Below are 25265 nucleotides of genomic sequence, written 5' to 3' on the forward strand. Positions count from 1 at the left end.
AGTCCCTTCCACACTGTATCAGGATTGTTCTGTATGACCACAGAATTTTGCAGAAATGACACTGTGTGACTTCCGAGGCCAAGTCCTTAAAGACACGGTGGCTTGTGCCTTGCTCTCTCATTGAATCACTCACTCTGGAGGAAGCAAGGTGCTTTGTTGTGAGGACACTCAAGCAATCCTATGGAGAGGCCCACGTGGTGAGGAACTGAGCCCTCTTGCCAAAAGCCATGTGAATGAGCTATCCGGGAAGCTGATCCTCCAGCCCCAGCTGATCCCAAACCTTCAGATGACTGCAATCCCATAGAGACATTGATCCAGAATCACCAGTTAAGAAGTACTCATACTCCTGTTCCACAGGAACAGCCAGGGCTTCCAAGCTCACACGTGTGCCTCTCCATAGGGCTGCTGGTGACATGGCAGCTGGCTTCACGCAGAGCAAATAATCTGACAAAAAGTATCAAGATATAAGATAAAGTGTCTTTTATAAACTAATCTTGGAAGTGGAATGCCATCACTTCTGCCTGGCAGGGATTATTGGGGGCCCCCTTGGAGGCTGGCTCTCACACTGCTCAAGGTCTCATAGTGATTGACAGAAAGAGGGGACTTGAAACTAGGCACTCAAATTAGAACCTGTGTTCTTTACTACAGCAAAAGGAATAAAAGGAGGGAGTTTTACAGATACTATATAACAAAACTCCACAGTAACTGAATCCAATTGACAACTACAGCTGGATGTGAAATCCTGGCTGTGCTAAAGTTATTGGAAGTAAAGGCAAGGCTCAGTGGGTAAATCATAAGACGACCCCAACTCTGGAAACTGAAAAGTAGAAGATGGGTTCCTAGTGTACTGAGTTTTCTACTGATCTAATCCCCACATAAGCTGACTAAATGGGTGTCAACTAACCAGGCAGCAAATTCCAGAATCCTTGCTGCCATTTCAGATTCCCAGCCAGCCTTAGAACCAGGAATTGCTTCTAAGCCGCAGTCAATACTGGATAGATCTGGATGGCACAACCAAACTCCCAGAACTCTGGGCTGGCTCCATTATCCTAGTAATCTTATGACTCCATATTTTATTCAGTTTTAATTGAAAAAAATTCCTCACCTCCATCCTGTTGCATTCAGAAGGGGTTTTCATGCATTAGGAAGTAAAACTGGCAGCACCAGGTACTTATTTCAGTGTGGGGAATGGGGAGGGAGAGAGAAGAAATAATAAATGATAACTCACCAAGACAGTCCATACAGGACGAGGAGCAAGCTTGCCGGCATCAGTGGGGGTAGTCCGGTGTGAGAAAGAAAAAAAATCTTAGACCGGCCAATGTAAGTTTGAGGTGCTGTGGGATATCCAGGTAGAGATGACTTGAAGACTGTTGGATGTGTGACTCTGAAGCTTAGAAAGGTCTGGCCTAAAAACATAGATCCTGTGGGTCGTCGACTTCAGAGTGGTAGTTGGAACTTTGGGCGTTTCACCCAGGAAGAGTGTGCAAAATCGTAATGCCATTGGCTGAGATCAGAAGCCAATTATCCAGCCTCCACAGGATGCTTCTTCCTGCTTTCTTCCTGCTGTCTTCTGTGTCTGCAAGGCCTTTCTCTACCTGACAAGCTCCCGCTCTTCCTTCAAGTCTCTATTGTAGTCCTGGCAATTCTTTAGTGCCTTCCTGGATCCAGGACAGCTGCCCCTACTCTACTCCTGCACCAGTCCATGCTTACCTCTACCACCTCACTTCTATTGCACTGTCATTGTTTCTGTCTTCTTAAAAGCTATGGGTTACATCTTACCAGGTTTTTATTCACTGTGCTGCTTCTACTAGGAAAAGCAGAAGGAGAAAGAGACTACCACTCATAAGACCTGAGTATTAGTCCCAGGTTTGCCCTTGAACGGTTTTGTGACTCAGGGGATCACTTCTCCTCTCTGGATCTTAGTTATCTCCTGAATACAAGTAGAGAGGACTCCTTCTGCTTGAAGATTGATTCACTGAATGAATTTTAACCAGCCATCATGGGGGAGAAAGCAGCAGATTGAGAGTAAGATGACTTGGGTTCCACAGAAATCTGTTCTGTAGACTCATGTGGATCCCCAACCAACCCTCAGGCTTTCCTCATTGTAAAGAAAGATTCTTGCACTTGAATTTGAGTTCCTTCCAGGGCAGAGGTTCTGAGTTTGTTTCAGGAGACACGGATCCCTGTCCACCAGGGGGAAGCATGCATACATGGGAATGGCAAACAACTGGGAAAAACTCTGATTCAGCTGCTGTTTCATTTTTTTCTGCTCTTGCTCCCTGCCTCCCTGGGAATAAATCTCTTCTGCCCCTCCCCAACTCCAGCTTTCCTTATTTAGCTTCAAGTTGGGCTTTTCCCCCTCCAGGCTGTGACTTTGCTGCAGCCAGTATGGCTAGAAGCCCTCTAGCAAGTCTTAAGTACTCCTGCTTCCCATTTGGCACCCACACATTTCCTTTGCTTTAGGTTGAATTTATTCACATACCATGTGTGCCTCCTCCTCTTTGCTTATTCACAGCCTACTTGCCTTTAAAAATGCAGCTCAAATCCAATTCAGTTCACTTCAGCTGAACCCCTGAGGGCTCATTATCTGCTTGGCTCACTTCTGGGCACTGGGGAACTGCACTGAGTCAGCCAATTCCAGCCCTTGGGGAGCTCACAATCGACTGGGAGAGTCTGACACACAAACAGATCATTTCCTTGTGGTGTGGGAAGTGCTATAACAAAAGGGAGCTGTGGAGCACAGAGGCCCCGCCCAGCATGGTTGGTGGGGTGGGGGTGGGCAACAGGCAGGAAGGGCTTTTTGGAAGGGATGATGGTTGAGTCAAGGGTTAAAAGAGGAGTTGTTTGTAAAGCAAAAGGTGTCAAGGAGTATACTGCAGGCAGAGCCCTCTCCGTGCCACCTGGTGTGCAGTGATGTTAGGTAGAAACCTTACCTTTTTCTACTCTGGGCTGGCACTATATATTTATGGTGTTACATTACTTCTGGACCCAGCTCTTTGAAAACTGTCCATAGGGTGATTAGGGAGGTGAGAGAGATTTAAAACACAGGTCACACAAGGAACAGTGGCTGAATTATGCATATTTAGACTGAGGGAAAAGCCTCTGAGTGACAAGTAAACGGACTTTTGTATAACACTGAATTTCCAAGTGCGACCAAAGTGTAGAAGCCTGGAGGCAGATTTCAGCTGAACACAAAACGGAACTCTACTGGCCTTTCTTTCAAAGAGAACAACTTGTTTGGCAAGTTGTCGTCACTGGAGAGGTTCAAATATGCATTCCCATTTGGTCGTCACATTGTAGAAAATGATGAGATTGGATAAGATGACCTTTAAGGTTCTTTCCAGTGGTGGATTCTCTCATATCTTCCCCACTACCACTCTCTACCCCACCATTATCTCTTGTAGACTGTTTGCTTCAACCTCCCTGTGACTCTCATTACCTCCTGACCAACGTCCAAGCTCCGCAGCACAGCACACAGGGCCCTCTCCCACCTCACCACTCACATCCCTACTCCCAGCACAGCAATACCAAACCACTCAGTAGTTCTCTGCACACTCATACTATGTTGTGTGCTTAAGATGCCCACCCCCTTCCTTTGCCTAGCTTTTACTTGTTCTCCAACACTCTGCTCTGGCACTGTAGCAGACGTTTGCCACCTATTGTCTGCACCATGATTTCTGATTCATCAATTAACTTCCTCCCACTATGTCTTGATGGAAGGGTAACTGCAGTGGCCTGTCTCCTGCAACCATTCAGAAGGAAGCTGAGGGGGTCACATCCGTCCCTTATCAAGCTCTAGTTTCAGCTAGGAGGCTGGCATGTGACAAAAGTCCAACTGGGGCATCTCTCCAGGTGCTCTGAATCCAAAGACATCAGGAATAGATAAAGGTGATCTGGTAGTGGGGAGGCAGTGGGAACAGTATCCTGAACAGGCTGTTCCAGACACAGTATAGTTGCTATGTCTTTGTTCCTACTTCTTAGCCTTCTGGAGTACCCTTGGTTCCTACATTTTTCCAGGCCAATAAATATTTATAAAATGAATGATTGAAGCAGAGGGATAAAGGTCAAAGACTGAATTCAAAGCAAACCAAATGCAAAGTTGGACCATTAATGATTAGAACCAGAGGTAAAGAGAGCAAAATAAAGATAAAGAGGAGAATGGCTGCATCACTAACAGGAATGAGGAAGTGCTAGTTTGGTTCCCCAAACTAGACAGGGAGGAAGGATGGGGGAAAAAACATTTTTACTATAATCCTTCTTCCAAGACACCTCCATTTACATACACATGAACGTTTCTCCCTTGGGGATGATAACAGTCCTAGTATTATTTTAGGTTGAGTTAGCTTCTTGGTCTCTGATTTAGATGGGTCTCAGGCTAATGGCCTTGCCCTTACCCTCAGAGACTGTGAAATTTAAAGAACTTGTCAAATAGCACATATCCAGTGGCAGGAGAAATCAAAGATAACTTGGAGGTTTCAAAGCAGGAGGATGTGGGACTAAGAAAGCAGGAAGAAAACGCTGAGTTTGAGACCTTAGCAGGAAATGGGCAGAGATGACCCCGGAGCAGTGAGAAGTAGGTGTTGCCTTGTTGAGACACTGATTAATGGGTTCATAAATCTCTACAGCTGGTGGTATCCTACTGCATATTTCTCATCACGTGCAACTCTGTGCATATGCACAAACAATGCAGCATTCAGTGCTTCTCTTCTGCAGGCAGAAACATGAGATGGGTTCATTCATTCAATATATATTTACTGGGCACCTACTATGTGCTATGCACTGTTCTAGGCAGTGGTAAAATAGTGAAAAGGCTATAGTCATGGAGACTACAAAGACAAGTAATACTACTCCTTAAATTTATTCATTATATTGTTTATGTGCTATGAACAACATAAAATAGGGGAAGAGGTAAGGATGTGGTTAGTATGGTTCTCAGAATAGTCCATGCAGACGGTGGTAAAATGACCTTGTAGAATGTTACTCTCACTCATCTTACCTTTGAACCTGTTCAGAGGAAGGCAGGCAGTGGAGACCAGGACTACAGAGTTCTAACAACCCTGGAAACTCACTCCATGACCACTGCACTATCACAGATATGTAGTTACTACTTTGAAGGATTTCCAAACCTTTAACTTTTTATTATGTTAGCTGATGCTAACATGGGCAAATTAGTTCCACTGAAGGAGAGAAGCGGAAAAGTAAGATGGAAAAATTTTAATGTTAGCTCTTTCTTCTGGAACTTCTGATGAACCAATCATGAAATATTTACTGAGTAATGAGCTCTAATACTCATGTAGGGTCAAAGTAGATTCTAGGATATGCCATGCTTATATTTCAAGAACATTTCAGTTTGGATAGAAAACTTTATGAACTACACAATATCTAAGATAATAAAAATTACACAGAAACTCTTGCCTATGAAGAGACCTGTTTATTACTGATAACACTTCATTTGGCTAAAACCACAAGAAAACCACACACACAAATACTTAAAGTGCAAATTCTCATAGGCAGTACTTATAATACACCTTGGTGGTTTTGTAGGGAAAAATGAGATGCTGACAGAAACTATTAAAACAAGAGCACAATTGTGAGCTACTGCTATACAGAAAAATAATTAATTCTTAACTGCATATATTTTTATCTGGCATATTCAATGATGTATACAAAGAGTTTATTTTAGCCTATAACACAAGGTCTCATCATATATAGACGCAACTCTTGTTTGACTGGCTCTTGTAAGATACATGATGAATCATAATACTGGACAAAAATATAACAAATAGCATCAAATTAGTTGTGACTCACTTGGAAGGCAGCACTAGTAGGCTCATAATGGCACTAATATTAGTGATGTTAAGTCTAGAGATAATTTCTTGGCCATCTTGGCCAACATCTTGCTTTGAGTGTAAAATACTAGGCATTTCATACAATTTCCAAATAGGAATATGCTCTGCTCTCCCCAAAGGAACAGAGTATTTATGGGTGTGTGTGCTTAATTAACATTACTAATTACAAATTTCAGTACTGAGAATTATTTTTTTAAAAGCTGAATCAGAAAATTAACCTTTTTTGATTGTTTCTTAAACTATTTACTTCCTTAAAATAAAATCCCATAATTCCTCTCATCACCAACTAAGCACTCTATAAGATGTACCACACTAGGTGCTGTGGATATGAAAAATAATAAACCATGATCCCTGCTCTCAGGGAACTGACAGTAGGGTGCTTATTCTTAGTCAAGGGATGCCAATGAATTAAAGAGAGCAAAACTGACCAACACATCTGATTATATTACAAGGTTTGGTGGTAACATAACTGATTCAGGTCGCTTTAATTTGGCATTAGTACTTTCAAAGGTCAGCTTCTAAAGGACAGAGAAAAGTCCTAGATATGTTCTATGCTTATATTTCTCACACTAGGATCGGTCAGTGTGTGTACCCCTAGGGATACGCAGCAACTTTTGGCGGGGGTGCTCAGGGAGAAAACTGAGAGCCCATGTGATAAACATGGTGCCTCTTTCTGGCAGCACTAGTTTCCATGAAGACTGAAGGAAGCATTTTTATATTAAAACAGTTTTATTATGGAGAACGCAAAATTCACTTACATTTTTAAGACAGGACAGGAAATTTCACGAGTGGCAGGCTGCTTTTGATTTTGCTCTGAGGCCCCTTCCCCCACACATTCCTGCTCCTCTGCTTTAGGATTATGCTGGTGGAAACATTCGAGAAGCAAACTTTAGATATGTCACTTTGCCCTTGGTCACTTTACTCATTTTTGTATGTTCTCTTTTTTAGGTACACAGTCTTGAATTAACTGAGAGAAGAGATATCCTAATGAATGCAACAGTATGGTGAATACTTTCAAGTAACCAATGGTAAACAGTAACTTTGTTTTTGTCAGTTTGTGTAAAGAGTCAGACAATGAGAGAATCTCTTCTTTCCACTTAGACTTCTTATGGCAAAATGCTTTGAGGGACAGATGTGAAAAAGGATTTCCTCAGACCTTGTGCTTTGGATGCCCAAAGTACAAGAAAATCTGAAATAAAATGCTAGATCAATTGACCATTCCTTTTGGTTAGCATGACTCTTTCTTCATCAGTTTCTAGAGTGATCTCAGAAAACAAGTGAATTGTAAAAGGCCATAATAAGTTAATATATAGCAATATCCGGACAGACTGAAAAAAGTTTATGCAACAGATTTAAAATTACTTCTTACAATGTCTTAAATATTCTCACAGTAAAAACAAAATAACCAAAAGTCCATAAACAAAACAGCTTAGGAATAAGTTTAAAGCATTCTGAATGAATACAGTTAAGATTTCTTATCAGTGAGGTAATAGGGCAATAGCTTTTCACAGTAACAAAATGTAGGAGGGCACCTAGGGAAAGAGGGAGGTAGAGAGAAAAAGGCATAAAACAAATTTCTCCAAGCAGAATTTGGATTTTTCAAGCATCACAAACATCAATGGAAAACATGGTGAGAGAAATACCGATAGCAGCAGTTCGTAGAACAATTTCTCCATTAAACTTCAGCTAATACCTTTGTTGCATCAATTCCAGAAGCAACGTGCTTAAGAAATGGGAGGTCTATTCTCTATGTAAAGATATTCCAAAACATCCAACCTCTTAGAATCTTTCTGTCAGCTGAAGTTATGACATCCAAATAACAATAATTTATTATTTAAAACAAAATCCTCAAATATCCTATAATGGTATACATTCTTCAAGATAAACAAAACTGTGTTCAAGTGTCACTTAGTTTGCCAGATTAAATTGAGTAGGTCTTTATACAGTGAATAAAGGCTGCATTCATGCATCTACTACTCAATATATACAAGAACTGTCTTGTGAGCTAAACGCTTCTAGACATGGAGTGAAACTTAAATGTTACTTTCAGTGCTCTTTATGACATCATCTTTGCTCCAACCTGAGATTAAAAAAAAAAAAAGTATTGGAAGGAAACTTGAAAAGCCATTTAGTATATCCCTTAATATTAAATTTTTTAATTTAATTTTTTTTAAGTCTCTATTACCTCTTATTCTGTCTTCGTTGGAGACGGAGAACAGTTTGTCATATTACTTCTTACTTTGAGTCCTTCAATAAAAGATTCAATTAATAACTCAAGACTTATTAAACTATCTCAATAGCTTTCTCCCCTCCAGAGTTAAATGATCTTAATCCTTTGAACTTTCTCTCAGTGGTCTTATTTTCCAATCTATATTTTATTCCTTTTTAGTTCTGCTATATCCTCCCCTCCCCTGTTCCCATTGGATCCTAAAACACAGCATCTTAGCAGGAACTGAATCAGTAAGAGGGGTACTTTTTCTCACCTCCTCAAAGGCCTCTTTGGCCTCTTTTTAGTGGTCACTAATAAATCATCACTATCTGTTCGTCATAACAACACATAAACAAAAGTAAACAACTTGCCCACAGCCAGTCCATTCCCTACTTTCGGGTGTTAAGTTTGCCCTTCACACGAAGCATTCCTTGTGCCGCTGTACTGACCTTTCTATTGTTTGTTTATTTCTACTGTTTATTCTGTTTATTTCCAATATATGCTTTGATCTTGCCCTACTAATTCTTTCCTTTTCCCAAAGTTCTAGAAAATCCCAGTTTAAAAAAAATTTTTTTTCATGGAGGTATGGGGATTGAACCCAGGACCTTGTGCATGCTAAGCATGCAGTCTACCACTGAACTATATCCACCTCTCTAGAAAATCCCAGTTTTGATCTACACACTGAAAAAGAATGCATTCATTTCCATGATATTATTCATAAAGAAAAAGATAAACAGTGTAGATTCTAAGGCTGAGATCTACTGGTCAGCACTTCTGTTTCTCCTGGATGGTGTGGGCTACTAAATTGACCCTGCTAAGCAAGCGTACACCCACTGTGTCAAGTTCTTGTTAAATATGCTCAGACAGACTCAAGAACTTGGCTAGAATCAAAGAATTCTCTTATATACACTTCAGGAACATCTGTAAAGTTTTGTTAATTTTAACTTGGGATTTTAAAATTTTTGAGATAAGAATCCAAACCTTAATGACTTTTCTCTGTGATTAACATGACCTAAGTGCTGCATTATATTAAAGCACTAAAAACTGTTCTCTTTATAATAGAATGACAGTATGACATGGCTTTAGTGATTATAAGTCAGCTATTGTATCATTTTAGCTCCACTTTGTTCTTCAGTCACTGAAACACAGATACTAAAACCGAATATACATATTTTTCATATATATAAGCATTGTTCATACCACTTTGTAGAATATAGGTCATTTCCTAAATTACAATCTACATTCCTAAAAGCAAATAAAGCAAAACAATCTACATATTTCTTTTTCAGTGCAAAGCCTTTGAAAACAAACTCGATCAGAAATATGGTTCTCTACATTTAGTTGCGTATTATCTACAGTCATACAAGATTTAGCAATAAGAAAGCAAGGAAGGAACAAATTAACAATAGTGGCAATACAATAATTTGAAAATTATATTCAGATTATCTGGGTTTAACCAAATGTTAGTCAATAGCTGCAGTAAGCCAAACTATGATTTAATAAATATTCTAGTCAGTTCAAATTTTATATTATTATTATTTAGGAAATAAATTCTCTAATACTAGTTACCTCTCGTAGGCAATTTGTTTAGTATGATTATGTACACCTAAGGCCTTGTTGTTGTTATCTCTTAACTATACACCACATACGTTTAAGTACTCTGTTAGCTATAGGGCAGGGTATGCTTTAAGAAGATTAAATAGTGTTTCTCTATTAACTCTTTTTTTTTTTTTAAGACTACAGAATCAAGCAAAATCGATTTTCCAAAATTTTTTTCCCACATTGAGAAAGATAAATAGTACTCTTGTGATCAGAAATTCTACAGAAGTCAGTAAGATGTTAAGATAAACTGGACTTTAGTTTTAAAACATGTAGTTTTAGTGTTGCATAATATCTTAAATCTGGATGTTTTATTTCTTAGTAAAATTAGCATTATTTCATTTGATAAAGAAATATAAAAATGTAATTTAAAAGTTCTACTTTTAAATAAATTCACAGCTCCTATCTCAGTTCAGATGTTTTTCTTTAAAGGCTGTGATAACTGACACAATTCTAATATGAATATCCTTAACTACAGGTACACTGACCCTGCTTTTAAGATTTTGGTGCACATACGTAAGATTTTAAAATCAACAAACCTATTTGATATAGAGGGGAAGCACCTATATAGTTTGGAAGGTTTTCCTTAACTATTCGCAAATTAAATGATAAATTACATTCAATGCAAGAACACTATTTCAATTCAAACCATACCCTGAGAAGGCACTGAGAAATTTGACAAGAACCAAGCCACTAGGAGTGTTGCCACTATTGTTTTATGTTCAGTAAATGTCAGGACTTTAACTAAATACAATAACTTTACACTGCACCAAGAGCACCTGAAACAGGTGCTGAAACCATATATTGTAACATCTGTTCTAAGCTAGAAATGTTAAATACCCTACTTCAAATACTCTAATTTGTAAGTTAGATATAACTATGATACTTCTCCACAGTTTTCTGGGAGCAGTGCCAATTTTATAGATTAATTTCCTTAACTAATTCTACATTTATCTCTCTTAAAAAAAAAAACATGCAACACACAATTACAAGAATACGGAACTAAGTAAGCTTAATCACACTTTCCCAAGAAAACTCACATTAGTATTGTTTTGTTTCTGTTGGAGGAAGAATGATGTATTACCATAATACTTTTAATGTAATGACTTTTGTTCAAGATTATGAACAAATTTGAAACATTTCTCTCCAGACCATTTCATTTCAAATTTATACAGTTTGTTTAGTCAGCCACCTAAAAGAAGATAAAACCAAACAGACTTGGCCAGATGAGACAGAGAGAGAATGTTAACACGAGTTCATTGTGTGGAGTTCTTGGTTGTTCTGTTCCATATGCCAGGGAAAATTAATGAGTGTACTGGTGTACACTAAACAGAACGCCAGGTCAGGCCATTCTTACTGGGCTCAAGAAAATGCTCAATCAAAGCATCAATGAGTTTCTTCAATTCCTCTTCTAGTAAGGCAGTGTCACTGAGGAAAAAGGTTAGAAGTTTTGAAATTCTTTATTTTCATAGTTTTAAAATTTGTTTACATTGTTATAACTTTTTAAGAGGGCATATACCTGATGGATGATTAGATAATTGGTAAACAAAAGAGAAATTCAGTTGAAACAAAACAAAACAAGGCCAAAGGTGGGAAGAGGGGAATCACACACACAGAACACCATTATCACAAACTAAAGTTGAACTGCACTAAAAGGAGTTGCCTGGTACATGAAACATGGCTGAGTTACATACAGCATGTCTAAAGATTTCTCCTGGGTCAGGTAATTTAATGGCTTAGAACACTAATACCAGGTATTAACATAAAATGACTTCCTGAAATACTTTGAAGAGTACCCAGTATAGATACTATGGGATGATACGGTGTTTATTTCAGGTAGCAGAGAAAGAAGTGTGACTCAAAGAATGAGATATTTAAAAAATAACAACTATGCCCTTCAAAGTCATCACCTGAAGAGCTAACATTGTCCAAAACATTTCTAGGAAGGCCTCTTTAAAACTGCCTTCACATACAGTCATTTTACAAGCTATACAACAAATCAATTTTTATTACTTTAATAATTATCCTTCATTTTTAACCAAATATAGCATTACACAATTTGGTTTACTTTACACTCTGCTCTGAATGACTTCAGGAGGTCATTTTCTCCCTCAAAGGAAATAAATCTACTCCTAAACACAAAGACTTATGGAAATAGTAAATAATGTAACTTGGGCTCTCAAGGCAATTCCAAAAAATCTCCTTTCCAAATAAATATTTATCAATGACAACGTTATAGGAAATACTACTTATAAAAGTTTAAAGAGCCTTTGAGTATGCTTATTAAAGGTAATTTAGTCATAATTCATACTCTTAAAAGGAAATAAATTGGGCAGATTAAGTCATATCATATTAGATGTAGAAAATGAATGTTTGGCAATAAATAAATTATTTGTTGATCATCTGTTTATGTTCATCATATAATAGTTAAAGCTCAGAGAGCTTTCCCAGGAATATAAATTCACTAAAGAATTAAAATTCAGTTCCCAAATAATACAGCCTCTTTGGAAATCAGTCTGGCAGTTCCTTAAAAGGTTAAACATATGACCCAGCAATTCTACTCCTAGATATATACCCAAGTGAAATGAAAATATACGTCCACACAGATACTTGTACACAAACATTTAGAGTACCATTATTCCTAACAGCCAAAATGTGGAAACAACCCAAATGTCTATCACCTGATAAATGGATAAAAAATGTGGTATATCCATACAGTGGAATATCACTGGGCCATGAAAACAAATTAAAAAAAAAAAAGAATAAGGTACTGATTGATGCTAACATGGATGAACCTTGAAAACATTATGCTAAGTAAAAGAGGCTAGTCACAAAGGACCACATATTGTATGATTCCATTATGAAATGTCCAGAGTAAGCAAATCTCTGATGACAAATAGTAGATTGGTGGTTGCCTAGGGCTGGGAGGGAGGGGAATGGGGAGTGACTGCTAATGGGTATAGGGTTTCTTTTTGAGGTGATGAAAATGTCCTAAAATTAATTATAGTGATATTTGCACAGCTCTGAATATACTAAAACCTATTGTGTTGTATACTAGAAATGGCTGAACTGAAGGGTATGTGAATTACATCTCAACAAAGCTTGTGTGTGTGTGTGTGTATACACACACACACATATTTATTTAAAAAGTCAATTCTCACCTCTGCTCAGGTGATGCACACATCTCTGCATAATACTTTATCTTTGGTTCTGTCCCACTTGTCCGAAGAGTAGCAACACAGCCGTTTTGAAAAGTAAATGTAATCATTTGGCTGTTTTTACTCATAGGCAGCACCTATGCACAAATGTAACAACAGCTTAATTATACTTGGTACCTTTCTCATTTTCAAGTGTTGTAAAATACATTCTACTTATATGAGGTATGTAAAATAGTAAAATTCATAGAAACAGAAAGTAGAAGGGTGATTGTCAAGGGCTAGGGGGAGGGTGAAATGAGGACTTGTTTAAGGGGTACAGAGCTTCAGTTTAGCAAGATGAAAAAGTTCTGGAGATCTGCTGCACAACAATATGAATACAGTTTACTGAACTGTACTCTTAAAAATGATTAAGATGGTAAATTTTATGTTATGTATTTTTTACCACAATTAAAAAATTTTAAATACTCTTAAAAGAATTTTAAAATACAAAAGATTACATATATGGTAATTCATAAATGTACCATTTACTGAACATTTATAATAGCACAGGCATTGGGTTATGTAACTTATACACATGATCTCCAGGTCTCAGCAATAATCCTGAAAAGTAAATATTACTGCCAATTTATGGACAAGGCTCAAAGAGAGTAAACAACCTGCTCAAGGTAATCAGCTAAGTGGCAGAACAAGAAGTTAAAGCCAGGTCTATCTGTGTCAAAGTACAAACTTCCCTCTATGTCTGCAAAATGCTTTACAATTTCAAAGCACTTTCACAGACAGTTTATCAATAGTCTCCAAAGCAGAGTGCATGTATCTTAGAGGATGGGTAAAATCATCCATTGGGATGCAGTAAAATTTTTTTTACCTAAAAATTAAAACAAGAAATGAAGCTTTACTGACATTGAATATATAACCCTAATACTTTTCCTGGACCACACATCAGTCCGTGAAGTCATCTCGAGGGAACTGTGAAGTTGTCCTAGGATGGAGGGGTTGACAGTGGTGCCTTCCCATCTTGAGCCCGGTCCTCTCCGTGGGACCTCTTTCTCAGTCTGGTACTACCACACACTAGTTGCTTAAGACAGAGACCTTCCTTCCTGCCTTTTCACTCACAGGCCATAAGTATCAAGTCCTGCCTATTCTATCCTTTAACTCAACACTGTCTGACTCTCTCCATCACTACTGCTGCTTTATTACATTCAGGCTTCCATCATCTCTCGTCTTGATTACTGAAATAGCATGCTAACTCCTCCTGCCTGCAAGTTTGCCCCCTTAACCCATGCACCATACATGCCATTCTGCCTTGCACACATTACAGCTAGAGGAACTACTTGTGGTTCTTTGAAGGAAAACATGCCTTTTCACCTCCAGACATAGCACCTGCTGCTCCCTTTGCCTGAAACACCCTCTGTTCCTCCTACAGCTGGATAACTCCTACTCATACTCTAGAACTCAGCTCACTAAGTCGTCTAAAAAGCCTTCCATAAGCCCCTCAAGTCTGAGGGAGGGACCTCCCTATGCTCTTCTATGGCACCCTATGCACCCCCTGGTAGCCCTTATCATTTTGTAAAGTAATCACTGTTTACTTGTCCATTTCCCCACTAGACTCCTGAGCATAGAAACGGTGCCTTTGTCAGTACTGTGTTCCCAGTGGGCCTGTGCCTATAGCACAGAAGGGTTTTGATAAATGCCTACTGAACACACAGAGGAATGCCAATCTGAAATGTGGAAAAGAAAAAAGCAGTAGTCTTTGACACTTACAATGTGATGTCAGGGGGTTAAATATCTAGACTACCAGCCTTACAAAACTGTATGAGCATCAGTACAGAACAGGTAGGAAAGCACTCTGAATAACAAATACCATAAACTTTAAAGGGAGTCAAGAGGAAGTGCCAAGAACTATTCTAAGCATAGCAACATTAGAGAAATAAAAAGAAGCAAAAACTCTGGTTCTTCTTTTCAAGTAGTTTACAAAAACAGATAAGTATGTATACACATATACACACACATATATGTGCATATACACAGAATAACCACAACTGAGAACCAATTTTTGTTGACTGGATGAATAAACACAAAGTGAATACAGGTAGTATTCTACACAAAAGGCTGAAGATTTCCCAAAATACATTATGTCCCTAGAATCTTGAGACAACATCAGAATGTTATAAACAGAAATTTAGGCTAATAATACTACTAATAATAAAATAAATACAATCAGCAATCTGCGGCATTTAAATATTTTTTGAGGACCTACCATGTAGCAGGAGCTTTGAAAGACATAAAGGTATATTAGAAATGCATCTGCCACACACAATGCAATGATAACATAAGGTAGAAAGTGCTAAATGACAAGCGGAAGGCACAATATATAACGAAACCTCAGGAGGAAGATATCTGATCATGGAGCCTGGAGGGTACGTGGAGGAGGTAACATTTGCCTGAAGTCTTAGATAATGGCTAAAATGTGGATCTGCAGCAGTAGGAAGAAAAGGTGGACTGAGGAAACAGCTTGAGCAAAAACAGAAAAAAAATTTTAATTTGAAAAAAAATTTTAAATGTATGTATGTAAGAAACTATGTTATTCTATTTGGCTGGAGGTATAGGGAATAAGACTGAAAAGGGAAGTTGTACATCTTTGAAATGATAGGCTCTTAGACTTTATTTTCAACATTATTTAGCATCATCATGCATTCTCCCTCCCTTTCTGTCTCTCTCCTTCCCACTCTCCACCCTCAGGGGGCAGCACACACGTGGGAGTGAGGAGGGCAGGAGGACAGGATCAGAGTCAGAGAGCCAGTGAGTGGACATACAACTGCTCCAGAGAAAAATAATGGGTCCTAGTTTCAAGAAACTCACTGGCTTGACCTGCCACTATTTTACTATAGTATGAATTATTACAAATTGTTAAACACTTAAAAAAAAAAAAAAAAGGTACTTACTGATTTCTTATTAGGCTGGCTGCTGTCATATCCAGTGGTAACATCTCGTACATGCAGTATAGGAAATGTCCCACAAAATTTGGGGTACTCTTTTGGAGAATTAAAATTGCGAAGCCTTTCAAATATACTTTTGATGGTAGTTGGATCATAACACAAGAAATATGAAGTTTTTGAAATATGATAACCATATCTGCACAAAGATTTAAAATGTTAAAATCAGATTTCAAGACACTCTTTAGAAAAGTATGTATTAAAGATAAGACTATTCAGTGTTATGCAGAAAGTGGCAGTCCTTAATGCAGACAATTTTAGTACTTTTAAAAAAAGAATGACTATTCCTCAAAAACAAATTTCAAAAGCTAAAATTAAGACAAAAAAATGAAAAATTTAAAATGCAAAATGTGTAACAGTAGAACTTACTTTTCATAAACCTTAATCAGTTGTTGTTTCAATGTTATATCCATGGTTTCCAAGTAAGATGCCATCTCGGCAACAACGGCGGCTGCACTCACCCCATCTTTATCCAAAACTGAAGTTCCACACAGAAAACCTGAGAATTAAAAACATCTTTAAAAAGGAGGAAAACATAAGCATACACATATAGATATAGTTACAATGGTTTTACATTTCTTCAGCAGGACCAATGAATTAAAAAGCCTAGTAGTAAATGAAACCCACTGATACTGAAGGTATTTAGGGGACCTTTAAGGGTTTTTTTCCTGATGAGAAATGCATCTACATATTTCTGAGTTCTCGGTGGTTTTTACAACTCAAAATGCAAAACCAGATGACAAAAATTCCTATTTTAAAAAATGCTCTCATTCAAATTTCAAACATTTTAATATTTACCACATACCAATAGACTCTTCAAATGAAAAAAGGACTTCTTTCCCATTTTCCAGGAGGTCTTTTATCCTACTTCCAATCCATTTAAAACCTGGTAATGTTTCCTGAAATGCAGAGAAGGCCACCCTTGTTAAGTGACTCATAAAAATACATATTAGAGAAAAGCCTGTCACTAAATGCACATAACACTTTCATAATGATCTGTTATGGTCTTTGGTCTACAAAGACTTATATATTGGTAAACATATGGTCATAAAGTACATGGATATACACACTGCCACAACTGATGACCTACTATTTATCGAGCACAGTAGTAGGTATTTTATACCAAACATAATCCAATAAGTGGTGATGTATACAGTCACAAAGTAACATAAATACACACATACATTATGATCATCTGTTTATCAAGCACTCTAACAGCTGCTTTACGTCATCATCTTTTTTAATGCTCACAAAAACTCTTTTGCTGAAACAGAGGCTCAGAGGTTCAGCAAATTTGCTCAAGATTATGCTGCATATAAAAGATGGAGCCAGGATTCAATTATACTGCTTCTCAGAAACTGTCCTGTAAGCTGCTTTATAAGCATTAATGTAAGATTGCCTATGAAGATTGTAATTTAGTCCCCCTAAGTAACCAAATGCCATAAAGCTTTTAAATGATGCACTTTCAGCACTATCTCAACATGTATATGAACCACGTGTACCTTACCATAACACCATGGCTCAAATAAATACATCAAGAAACTTACTAAGTCCTTCTTTGGTCATTTTCATCTGTTGAGCTACTATTCATTTTAAAGACATGAACTGTTTTAGCGTCGAAAGAGTGTGTGATGCCCACTGACTCCAGAGTTCTCCATTACTAATTTAAGATTCCTTATTCACCTCTCTATACCTCCTCACTGGAAAAAAAATAAAAAAAAAACCTCTGCTGCACTGCCCACTACCCCAATGAAAACAAGGAAGGAAATTTATAATACTAGTCTTCAGAATCATGTTCTTTTTTTCTCTTTTGTGCTCATTATACATTTTTCTTACCACAAGGAAAAGGTTCAGGCTTCAATAAATTCTCTTCTATTTTGCTATCTGTATTTTAGAAAGCCTGAAACTGTAAGTTCTGTATCATTAAGGTACAATTTTCTTTTATTCAGTCAATTAGTGTTAAGACCTATAACTTGACTGTGACTCAAGAAAAATGCCCAGAGGTGACTTTTTCACTGATAGTTGGCAAAGATGGCAGTGGAGAAGCAATTTAATTGGCATTAGTAAAAAATGGTCAGCCTAACTGCCTGAGGCTCACAAAGGTTAATGATTTGGGCTGAGAGAGAATCATTACTTGTTTTTTGGATGTAGAATCACTGAGTCTTAATTTGCAATTTAGAAGACTACTTCAAGTTTCTTAAGACTGAATTCTAAGAGCCTAAACAAGCAGTCAATGACATATATAATTTTGGAGAGTGGAGTTTCTGTTACTGATGAGGTCACTGGGAACCAGATTTTCTCAGTATGAAAACTAGGTGCTGTTGCACAGAATAATAAACATTAATACAATTTTTAAAGAACATCTTATCTTACTAGTTTCAGAAATTCACATACAGGATGAATTTGGCTCAAGGTGTCTAAACGATCAAAAAGATTAAGCAAGTGTTAACAGAATTAGGAAAAAAAAGAGGGAATTAGGAATAATTCCTAAATCAATAAATCAGTATCAAAAATCAAAAATCAATAAAAGTCAGTTTTACTGGGGCGACAACTTCAATTTATAGACAGGTTTAGAAAAGTAGCACGCAGATATTATCTATTCTTACTTCAAAATGAAATCCTTCTTTAAGAGCAACTTGCCTTCAAAATTTTGGAGGAGACTGTGGTGGCTAACATATAAACATCCTTCACATCAGCGTTTTTTGATTTATTTTTCTTCCAGCAATCAAACATCCACCACCCAAATAAAGCTGCCAACTCATTCCCTGTGAAAACTTTCCAATCACCACTGCAGAGAGAATGAAAATTCAAGTCAAGACCTCTATAACTTGTCATTAAAACTTTTTGATCCAAGACCTACAATACAAATTACCATCCTTCACATAGGAAAACCCAAACACTACCGCATGTGATTTTTGAGAAAACATTTATTACTTCTTTCCTAACTGTCCAGGGTGAGCTTAGGGTAGGAATGGCAACAATGTCCTCTGAAAAATTATTACACTGTGACTTTAATTTTCCTGCTTAAAGAGAAAAAAATTATAGTATGATGTCTTCTTTATGTAAGGACATTTGTCACAACACTATAACGGCAAAAATACACAGCAACCCAAAGAATCAAGATTAGGAGCTGATTGCATTGATAAAGTAATCTGCTGGGATATTCTGCCATTTTTTTTAAATTGGAGTATAGTCAGTTTACAATGCTGTGTCATTCTGCCATTTCAAAAATTAGTATTTTAAATAAAATTTAAGGACAGAGAAAAATGCTCCCAGTACAATATCAAGTGGAAAATAATCAAGATATAAAGCTAGATATAGTATGATCACAATTATATAAAAAACAAATATTTCTTAACTATTTGAATAGAAAAAACACACGAAGGAAAAGTCAAAATATCATCCTAGCTGGTTATCTCTGGATGGTGGACTTATAAGAGATTTCTTTTCTTTTTTTTTTTTTTAAATTATTATTTCCAATGAGCCTGTAAGACTTAAAATCAAAAATTGTTTTTCAAAGTGTAAGCTTTTTATCAAGTAAGAGGTTCTACTTACTTCTCCTGAAGTTCCGCCACTGCCAGTCGGTCTGCATCAGGATCTGTGGCTAGCACTATCCGGGCACTTTCTTTCTCTGCCAGTCTCAAAGATAATTCCTGAAATGGTGACCCAAAAAGCTGAATTGCATTGAAGATGGTTAAATTTAATGTTCATATTCCTAAATATAGGCACTATGTTAAGTGGTATGAATTTTACAAGGAATATAGTTTGGATAAATTTAAAATAAGCCTAGAAGTAGGGATATCCACTATAGAGATTTCAAATAAAGCAGAACATGTGGCTCTAATATAATTTAAAAGATGTAAACTAAAGTGGTTTTAGCTTTATAGGCAATCTTTGAATTGTCAATGAGTTCTACTCACTCGATAAAGTTTAATACAGTAATAATAATTTAAATATAGAAAAAAAATACCAGCACAGATTCTCCTTCTTCAGGATTTGGGCATTTAACAGTAGAAAAGTCTGGATCAGGATCTTTTTGTTCTGGTACTGGAATTGGAGGCTTAAAACCAAATACTTGAAAAGCCAACTGCACATAGTCATGTCCAACTCCATGAAAAGATGTATGTATAAACTTCAAGGTGGTCTTTGAGTTTAACTCCCTGTAAAGGAAAATCATCATTCAATCAATATTATAAAACTCATTACTTGTGATATAATTAAAATAAGCTAGAGAAAAAGCTAAAATATGTTGTGCTAGGATAGGGAAGATATACTCAACAAGCCAGGATGTTTTCTAAAAGTAGTGTTAGCTATTTATGGAATAGTTATAGAAATATGAAAATAGGGAAGGAAAAATCAAGTTTTACAGGAAATTTCCTGATCTTATATAGAGTGAATACATATATTCAGCTATAATTTTTAACAGCTTTATTGAGAGGTAATTAATATACTATACAATTGATCCATTTAAAATATACAATTCAATGGCTTGCATTATATTCACAGAGTTGTTCAACCATTATCATAATCAATTTTAGAACATTTCCATTACCCCCAAAAGAAACCCCATACCCCATAGCTGCCACACTCTAACCTTCCCATTTCTTCCAGCCATGGGCAAATACTAGTATACTTTTTGTTTCTATCTCTACAGATTTGCCTACTCTGGATGTTTCACATCAATGGAACCATATACTATGTGGTCCTTTGTGAGACTGGCTTCCTTCACGCAGCATGTTTTTAAAGTTTATCCATGTTGTAGTATGCAACAGTATTTCATTTCTTTTTACTGCTGAATAATATTTCATTGTATGGATATACTACATACTTAGTTAATGGATATTTGGGTTATTTCTACTTTTTGACTATTACGAATAGTACTACTTGGCTATAATTTTAATATAATAAATAGCCATCACATTTTTATCTGTATTTCTTTCCCTTATTTGTTAATCTTATTCTAAGGTAATATTATCCTATATTCCCACTTGAATACCTGTGAAAACAGATCTTTTGCAGATCTTCCATGTATCTTCTACAAATGTCCTGCAGAGGATCTCTCTTCAGTGGGCTGGTATCCACTAAATTATCATTCCAGGAACCATTCCAGGGTTCCACACACTCTTCTATACATTTCAGAATTTCTTTATCATGAGGAGATGTGATCTGAGCACCATTTTCCCAATAAACCTAGATGATGGGTAAACACAGCTATAATTACTTGAAATGTTGGCCGTATGGTTTATTAGCTACAGTAGAGATATCTGACTTTTAAAGAAACATATCAAATTAATCAAGCAGAAAATGTCAACATTGGATTAATTTAATACCCAAGGATATTGATGGCAATGATTAAACAGGGATTTCTCAATAAAATGATCATGTATTATTTTCTCTTTTAGAAGTATGCTTTAATAACAATACAAATAAAATATAAGGGCATCACTATAACATTATAATATGCATATACTTTAGTGTCCAATCATAATCTTAGATCTATAACTATGTATTAAAGATAATCTAAGAAGCCATAAAACTTGATACTGTGAAATTTTAGCATTATACAGTGGTTCTGTTATATGACAACAAATTATTTTTCAGTTATAAACTAAAGTAGAATTTACGTCACACTAAATAAAGTTTGTATCAGGAAAGACAATTAACATGCTAGTTATTCACATACATTTCAGTATATGTACTTACAGTATTTAATGAAAATACATTTCATTAAGTTGTCAGTTTGTCAAGTAGCCTGATCAACAAGACATTAGGAACAGTTAACCAAAAAAGCAAGAAAGTGTATTTCTATACTTCGCAGGGCTCTCAAAGTTAAAAGGGACTCAGCTTAGAGAGTATCTATACTAACTTCTCCCATGTATTTGACATGGATTCCCTCTACTACATCTTGAATGAAGGAAAGAATACATTTGAGTATATACTATGTCCTAAGCTCTGTGCCAAGCAATATGGGAGATAAGATGACCTAAAAATTCTCACTCTATCAATACCTCAAAATGCTAGATAAAATAGGAAAAATATTATCTAAAATGCATAGCTTAGTCCACAACCTTCTTTCCCCTTCCTTCGAAAGGGAAAACTCCAGGCAGTGGGGAAAAAAAGGAAAGAATGGAAAACCAGAGTGATAAGGCTGTGGGCTGAAGCCTTGGCTGCCTGGGGTTTGGGAATTGTTCATTTATCTGGTTCTTGAGTGGTAATGCCCATGTGGAAGGTAGGAAATTGGAACTGAGATGCCCCTCTTAGAGGAAATATAGAATAGAAAAAGTTCTGCCCACTGTCATTGAAAGATGATGAGGAAGCATGTATGTTTCTTTTTAAGTTCTGGGTGATTAAAAAATTTCAAATCTGAGGTCCAAAGTAAAACCGAAATTACTCCTTGCCTCTGTAACTGGTAATACTACCCACTTAGCTGGCCAGGGCCAAAATCTTAGATTAGTATTAAATCTTCTTTTCCCCAGTAAAGCAGAGCTCTGTGTGCCTGGAGTCCTTCTACCCAAGATGAAAAAAGAATATAAGATCACAGACTCATCACCCAGGAGTCCCAAACAATACTCAACATTGTGCCATATCGTCTGTCCACCCCTCCAGACCCACTCTTTACCCTTCTCCACCCTATTTTCTGCCATGAAGCCTGACACATCAAACAGGTCCCATGGCCAACAGGGAGTCCCAGCAGAAGGTTGGAGGGAGAGGAGAGTGAGGTCAAGGTACCATTCTTACGGCTCTCTTCCTGCAAACTCCCATTCGTTCTTCAAGTTCTTGGTACAAAATGACTTTATTTCTAAACTGGTAGAGAGGATGGATTTGAGATGGGATCGGGAAATCAAAAGTAGTAAGGTACCAGAAGTAAAAAGACCGCTGAAGAGACTTGTTAAGAGTACATATTGAGAAGTAATAAGTAAGGGCCATTAGGCATACATGTTTCTATCTTTCTGTCCCCAATGTCTACCTCTGCTCCCTACTATAAAAAATATATTCAGCACATATTATTTAAATAAAATAAGAACTATGAAATAAGCAAAGGTCAGGAGTCCAAGTTTACCTTGTATCCATTGTCTTCTTTGCGGTTGTGAGATGCAGTAATCATTACGCCTGCAACTGCTTTGAGCTCCTGGACTGCATATGGCTGAAACAAATACACAAACAAACACTGTCATTCCATTTTGTTTCCTAGCTGCTCATAAATTTGACATAAGAATAACATTGACTGAAAAATTGGAAAAGATATTAAGATATAAATGGCCTAAAACCTCAAAATCAAGCCCAGGCTCACTGGGTATAAAGCCACCTAACTGTTAGGTCATCAGTAACCACTTACCTGTTAGACTAAATGGCTTTTTTTCTCCCCACTTTCATTTAACTTAGTCCTATAATTATTTTGTTCATTTAACAAATAGTTAACACCTACTATATGCCAGACACTCCACCAGACTCTGGAGATGTAAGAAGGGAACAGAATCATAAAATACTAGAGCTGGGAGTAAATTTAGAAATCATCTAATCCACCACATTTTACACACTGTAAGTTTATTCAACATTAGGCAATCATAAAGGAGAAGATACAAGGGTAGAACACAGACCTCTTGCATTCCACTTTGAACCACTCTGTGGTCTTATATCATATAAAGGTCAAATTACCATCTTCTCTCCCGAAGTTAATTCCCAGGTTGAATTTCCCTTTTTATTTGTAGTTATTATTTGTCTATCTAGGATGTTCCCCCTACTCCTTCTACCATCATATCCAGCTTCTCTTCTGGCCATGGTGGTGGGGGCGGGGGTTGGAGTGGACACATGACCCCGGCTGACCAGAATAACCTATTCCCTTGATGATTTAACTCAGAGACTGCCTCATAACCCAAATCTGGTCAGAGTTCTTTTCCAAGATGTTTCTGTTGCAGATAGTCAAGGAAGATAGCCTTTTGACTCAAAGTCATGGTGATAAAGGGTATGAATTTGGGACTGCTAAAAATAACTTCTTTAGCAGTTAGAGCAAATCTACCACAGTAAGAGAGGAAGGCCAACACACAGTTACAGTGGAACTGGTAAGCAGTGGCAGAATATTATAGGAATGTTCTACATTTCTGGGCCCTCTCTGGTTTCCACCATTCATTACGGCTAAATGTTTAACAATTCCTTCAATTCTTTAAAATTCTAAAGCCACTTAGCTTTATTTCCAATAAATCACTAGTAACAATTTAGACAGACATTATTTAATTCTCAAACATTTGGTAAAACTTGCCCACATAATCATCTGGACCTGACATTTTTATTTTGAGATTAAAAAAAAATCAGTTCAATTTTTTTTCAGTTTTGATATATCAATTATTCTAGAAAATGAACCAGTTCTCCTAAGCTTCACATTTATCTGCATTATGTTGTTTAGAATATTGTAGATTTCTTAATCTCTACTGTGTTTATTATGCACTCTTTTAATTCTTTATCTTTTCTCTTTTTTCTTGAGCACCCTTGCCAGAGCTGTCCATTTTATTATTTCTCTTCAGAGAGCCAACTTTTGTTTTGTTGATACTCTTTTTTTATTTCCTATTTATTTTCCTCATATCTTTATTATTTCCTTTCTTTTACTTTTTTGTATTTATTTTCTTTCACTTCTAACATACTAAGTTAAAGTCTTAGCTCATTATTTTAAATCTTTTTCCCCTAATATATTCCTTAAAACTATTAATAAGTGACTTCCTTAAGTAGGGCTTTAGTTAAATCCCATAATTTTTGCTATTTATTGTTTTCAATGTTGCTCAGTTTTTAAATATAGGCAGTTGCTTTGCAAAGTTCTGAAATACATAATACTATATTTTAGTCAAACAATGCCAGTCTCCCAACATATTCAGATTTCAGTTACCACGCTACACTAACTGTAACTGCATCAAGTACAAGCTTGGCTGCTAGCTCTTCAGTCCAAAATAATTATGTATATAAGAAATCCATTGTGATCAGTGTCAAATCATGTCACTCTTTTGAAGTCTGTCAGTGATCCATCACTATGCATCTATCTTGTTAGTCAGCTCTCACAGACAGCAAAGCACGTAGTTGTGTTGTCTCCTTATCTCCCAGTGATAAATCCATGTGACAGTGTGCAAAAATAGAGTTATAGAAAAAAAAAAAAACTGGGAATGTTGACACTGCTGTCATTCAAGAGACTTTAGATATGCAACCAGTCAAGCTTAGCAAAGGTGAACATATGGATACAAATGAGGTATGTGGTTGTGATAAAGAGGAGGAAGATGTCTCAGAGGAAGTGATACTGGCAAAAAAGGAATATATTTCACAACAGTAAAAATACAAAAGATAAAATGTAGAAACCTGATCCCGACTTAGAAAGGAATGTGATAATTCACCAAGACATAGAAAAGATGCTCATTCATATTGTTAAGTTTTATGACAAGAAGCACTGGTCATTCTTGATAAATTTTTGACAAAGAAA

The 25265-nt window shown here is 36.7% G+C and overlaps 1 protein-coding gene across 1 annotated transcript in view; it reads right to left on the reverse strand.

Moving 5' to 3' along the window:
• Positions 1–5411: 5411 nt before the first annotated feature.
• PGM2L1 (phosphoglucomutase 2 like 1) overlaps positions 5412–25265 on the reverse strand; it is a 37697-nt gene continuing 17843 nt past the window's right edge. Inside the window, 11 exon segments of the mRNA XM_006181585.3 lie at positions 5412–11085; positions 12819–12952; positions 15758–15947; positions 16178–16307; positions 16614–16707; positions 18415–18444; positions 18446–18596; positions 19364–19461; positions 19779–19968; positions 20805–20998; positions 22869–22952. Coding sequence (XP_006181647.2) covers positions 10983–11085; positions 12819–12952; positions 15758–15947; positions 16178–16307; positions 16614–16707; positions 18415–18444; positions 18446–18596; positions 19364–19461; positions 19779–19968; positions 20805–20998; positions 22869–22952 — 1398 coding nt within the window. The 3' untranslated portion in view covers positions 5412–10982.

Source organism: Camelus ferus, chromosome 10 (genome assembly GCF_009834535.1).
Source record: "Camelus ferus isolate YT-003-E chromosome 10, BCGSAC_Cfer_1.0, whole genome shotgun sequence".
In the NCBI taxonomy this organism is placed as follows: domain Eukaryota; kingdom Metazoa; phylum Chordata; class Mammalia; order Artiodactyla; family Camelidae; genus Camelus; species Camelus ferus.